Genomic DNA, 5,045 nt, shown 5'->3' with positions numbered 1-5,045 from the left:
CACCTCTTTCTTTCCCCTCGCCCACGCCATGCCGCTCCGGAGCACGCCCGAGCGCCGCCGCCGCTCCGATCTTCTTGCGAGCGTGATCCGAGCCCGACCCCTCCTCCAAGACTTAGCCCTATAAATAGCCCATGACCTCCTCTTCCGAACCCCCCCCCCAAAAAACCCTAGCTAAAGTCCCACCATAGCCCACGCTCACCCCGAACCGATCTCGCCGTCCGCCGCTGCAGTTCATCGCTGCCACCGCTACCGGGGAGCCACCCCTCGACCTACAAGCTACCCCACCTGAACCGCCTCATCATCTCGCACCCCTCTGACCTCATCTCGCCGCCCAGGGACCACCGACGCCTCCACCACAAGCATTGACGACAACCACCGGAGCTACAGAGCACCGAGCTCCGCAACCCGTCGTTCTGCTTGACTTCGTCGTCCCCGAGCTCCAAGAACTCCACCACCACCTTCGCCTCGCTCCGCCGTGTCGCCCTAAGGTCACCGCCGCCGCCTAGGACCACCGGAGCACCGCCGCGACCGACGCCCGAGCCAACCTCGCCGTCGACCGCCACTGTAAGCCGCCGGCCTCCCCTCCACCGTTATATCTCAAATCTAGGGCTTAGATTAGAACTAGCGAAGGGTTCGGTTTATTTTTAGTAGATCGATTATTGTTCTGTTTAGTCCCAGTTAGATCGGTTTATTTAATTGCGATTTAGTTAGACCGGCCGAGTGATTTTACTCTATTTAGCATGTAGACTTTTAGCCTATAAGACGCCCGAGCGCTGTTTAGTTTCAATTCGCACACCATTCGGCCCAGTAGCGCTCCTTAGTTTTTTTAGTTTTAATTTCGTTCTGTTTTAAAAACAGAAAGTTCCAATCTTGTAAAATATGTATCTCTTAGGTTATTTAATATTTTTAGTTGATTCTTTTTGCTCTAGTTTGAAAATTTCCTAATGTTTCTGTATAAAATAGTTTCAGCCATGATTTAGTTTTTAAAAATTGTTTTATTTGAGTTTTAGTCAGATTTGTCTTTCTGCTATAAAAAGAGTTAGGATTAAAATTTTTAGTGAATATTTTTGCCACTACTTTGTTTTGACCTTGCCTAGCAGTAGGATTAATTTTAGTATTTATAGATTTTATTAAAATTAGTTTTACAAGAGAACAACCTCTTTTAGTTTATTTCTTTTTGTTGGTGTTTTCTGTTATTTTAACTAACTTAAAATTTATTTCCACCTCTGTTATTTTTTATTTCAGATTAGTTTCTATAGCTTTTGATCGTGAACTTTTACTAACAGAAAAAGAAAATGTTTTATTTTATTTTCTTACTAGTTTTGTTTTAGGCATAAAATGAGTTGTATAATAGCTTCTAATGTGTTTCTTTTTGCACGAAGTTTTTATTAAGTTTTCCTCCATGTTAGTTAACAAAAATCTTGTTTTGGTTCTGTTAAAGAAGGTTTTAGTAGGATAAAACTATTTTCTAGTTATTTGCTTGAAGTAATGAAAACTTTTTTTGAGTTCTTCGGGTTTTCTTTGGTCTTGGTTTGATTGCTTATGTGTGATTTATGTTAGCTTGCTGTTATGTTAATATAGTTGTATGCTTATGTATTCATTGTTTGCTTCGAATAGAATTTCCGGAGTGCGAAGGTTGCTATCACAAATCACTAGCTTTCGAAGACTGTAAGCCAGGCAAGTCATTTGATCATGTTCTACAATACCTATGATTTGTTGCATTAGAATTATTCCTCCCCGCCATGCATGCAGTAGGAGAATTTTAATTTATGTTCTTGAGTAGTATCATGTGGTAGGTTGAACCCAATTCTCCTTGTTACCATTGCCCGGGACGATGTATTTTATTTTGCTATGCTCATAGACGGTGTTGGTTTAGAGATTCATAAGGGAGATGTGAGTCAAGATGATGACAACCCCATGATTTCAAGCTCAAGATGGACTTCAAATTCACTACTGGGTGGAGGACGGTTGACGGGCACCCTAGAGCAACCAGCGGATGGCTGGGATGCATGGAGAAGCGCCATGACATCTTGCGGAACGCTTCACCCAGCCACAAAGAGACGGATGGATACACCTTGACCGGAAGCTTACCTGTGCAGCCGCAAGCCATTATGGGCTCTGTCTTGGTCGACCCTAGGCATGAATCTGGCCGGACGGTGCTACGTGATGTAGAAGAACGGTAGGATTGGATGGGCACCGACAGTGGACCAAAGGAACTCTACGGAAGACCTTGTTTCGTTTGTCCCATCTTCAAACACCAGGCAGTGCGAGGACATAAAGGAGGGAATGATTCTTGCGGGTAAAGTGCACAAGACTCTGCAGATTAGAAACCTAATCGATTAGCCGTGTCCCCGGTTATGGACATCTAAGCCTCTGGAATTGGAGTATTTCAGAAATCTCAACACCGAACATAATTAATTAATTGATGGATAATTAATGATTTCGGGTATGAGACACTGGTTGGCGGAACCATCTCATTAACAACCAACATTTTGTAGCAATTGCAAGCAAGTCCTTTGTTGTAGGGAAAAATTGGCCTTTTCACAAAAACATATAACTTAGAGCCCCACATCCAAATTGCATATAGTGTTAGCATTATTATTGTTGTCCTCTCTATGACTTGCCGGCATATTCAAAATGCTGACCTACACGGCTGCAACGTCTCATGTTGCAAAGGAGTTTTCTGACTAAGAGTGAGGCTACGATCTACGCTCGGTGATTGCCCTATGGAGTCGGATGGACTCGCTTTATCGTCCACGCTTCCACAGTTTTATTTAGTTTATTTCTCATGAGTTGGCCTTCGGTCGAATTTATTATGATGTAATAAAGACTCGATATGAGAATCGTGTAATAAATTCAGGTGTGATTGAACTTTGAATCTTTTCATCAATTTATTGTGTGTGCCAGCATGATCTTGGGATGGTACAGCTACACAGAGACTTGACCGATTTTGGGTCGGGTCGCCACAGAGATGGTATCAGAGCACACGCTGACCGTAGGACGTAACCCCTAGGATCGGAAAGCCATAGGAAGAAACTATTTTATTTTATGTCCCTATCATTCCATAATTCTCCCCTGTTCATTTCTGACTTCTCTCCGATTTTCAACATTTTAGATGGCCGCCGAGTTCACCCAGTCTGCTACCGGAGTTTTGCCAGCCGGATGAGATGATGCTTTTCGGCAGGAAGCTGGTTCAGATCGTGAAGAAGCTGAAGATTGCTCTGCCCTCAATCACCGGGAAGCCTACCAATGCACTCCTGACGGATACCCGCTACAGGATTAAGGTGCACATTCCAGGGAGGACCTTCAGAGGACATTCAGAGCCCATCTACTTTGAGTTTACCGCTTTCACTTGGATCCTTGGAAGAGACCTGGCAATTTATCGTGCACTTGGACATCTCCGAAAAGAGTACATGGCCGAGCTCGACCCATCAGACCTCGCCATGATTTCTCGCAGAGCTAGGAATGGAGATATCATCCGTACCGTGGAGGAAGACTCCATTCTTTCATATGTCCAAGACTTGGAGAGTCTCATCGAGAACCAGGAAATCCAGACACGCCGAAGCTCGAAGGTATGCAGGAGGCTGTTGTTCCATGAACTGGAACTGGAGGAGAAAGCATGCGTGGACTTCCTTGAACATGAAGAAGAAGTCAAGGATTTTATGGATAGAATTGAGGACCTGAAGAAATATATTGCCACACTAGAGGAAAAGGTGGATCAGGGAGAAGACCTCTTCTCGAGTGGAGATGATGGGCCCCTCGTGAGCAATGACCAGGATTATGAAGAGAGCTCCACCGAAGGAAGCCGGAAGAGGAGGCGTCGCACCAGAGGACACCGCACCGGAGGACGCAAGGATAATTGATGAAGACATTTAGTCGACCACCATGTTTTATTTTTATTTTTTCGTTGATCAGTTAGGCCATTTTTCGATTAGTCGTGAGATTTTGTAATCTGAGATTAAACCTTGTTTGAGGTGAATGAATAAATGAGTGGTGTGATTATGATTATGCATTCATATGGGTAGTGCTATTTTCTCATTAGACCCTTGTTCTATTCTAATTTCTCATCCACTCCAAAACACCAGATGCCTCCGAGACGTGACCCCGGATTCACTTTCCCGTTGGAGCTCACCTAGCTGATCCAACAGCAGAATGCCTTGATGCAAATGCTCATCCAGAACCAAGGCAACAACAACAACAATCCACCGCCACCACCCCTGTCGACAACCTGACCAGGTTCCTAAGGCTGAATCTGTCGGTGTTCTCTAGCAGCACCAAGCTGATTGTAGCTGATGATTGGCTCCGCAAGATCAGAAGGGAGCTAGCAACTGCTGGATGCACAGATGCTGAGAAAGTGCATTTGCGGCACATCAACTAGATGGACCCGCAGCCGCTTGGTGGGATAACTACACCACCACCTATCCCATCGCCACCATCACGTGACATCAGTTTCTGCAGGCCTTCCGCACCGCTCATGTTTCAGGTGGAGCCATGAGTCTGAAGAAGTGTGAGTTCCGCAACTTACGCCAGGGAAATCATACTATGGGGCAGTACGTGGATGAGTTCAGCCAGTTAGCTCGCTATGCCCCGGGTGATGTGGCCACAGATGCCGCAAAACAGGAGAAGTTCCTCGAAGGACTAAATGATGAGTTGGGAATGCAGCTGATGGTGGACACCTTTAATAACTACCAGGAGTTGGTAGACGAGGCCATCATCCTTGAAAGAATGCAACAGAAGATTGATAGCCGCAAGCGGAAGTATAGTCATGGGAAGTACAACTCGGGAGCTCAGTAGAAGCCTCGCTATGCCCCATACCCAGGAGGTCACACCCATCACACCATGGAGGACACAACCATGGAGGGAATGGGAACAATCGCAACAACAACAGCAACTTCAAGTTAGGAAATGGAGGCAATGGCAACCGGCACCGTCCCGCTCCGGCTCAGAAGGATCTGAGTCATATCACCTGTTTCAATTGCCAGGAGACAGGACACTATGCCACCGATTGTCCAGAGGCCAAGTGGAGAAATGGAAACGGCAATGGC

At 45.6% G+C, this 5,045-nt stretch overlaps 1 protein-coding gene across 1 annotated transcript; it reads left to right on the top strand.

Moving 5' to 3' along the window:
• The first annotated feature begins 3,170 nt into the window (after positions 1 to 3,170).
• On the top strand, positions 3,171 to 3,863 carry LOC147985214 (uncharacterized). Its single transcript, XM_087541466.1, has one exon. The coding sequence runs from the start codon at positions 3,171 to 3,173 to the stop codon at positions 3,861 to 3,863; it is 693 nt and encodes a 230-aa protein (XP_087397592.1).
• Positions 3,864 to 5,045: the final 1,182 nt, after the last annotated feature.

Source organism: Triticum urartu, chromosome 2A, assembly GCF_056163025.1.
Source record: "Triticum urartu cultivar PI428250 chromosome 2A, HENAU_Tu73, whole genome shotgun sequence".
NCBI lineage: Eukaryota > Viridiplantae > Streptophyta > Magnoliopsida > Poales > Poaceae > Triticum > Triticum urartu.
This window is presented reverse-complemented; position numbering and strand designations above follow the sequence as displayed.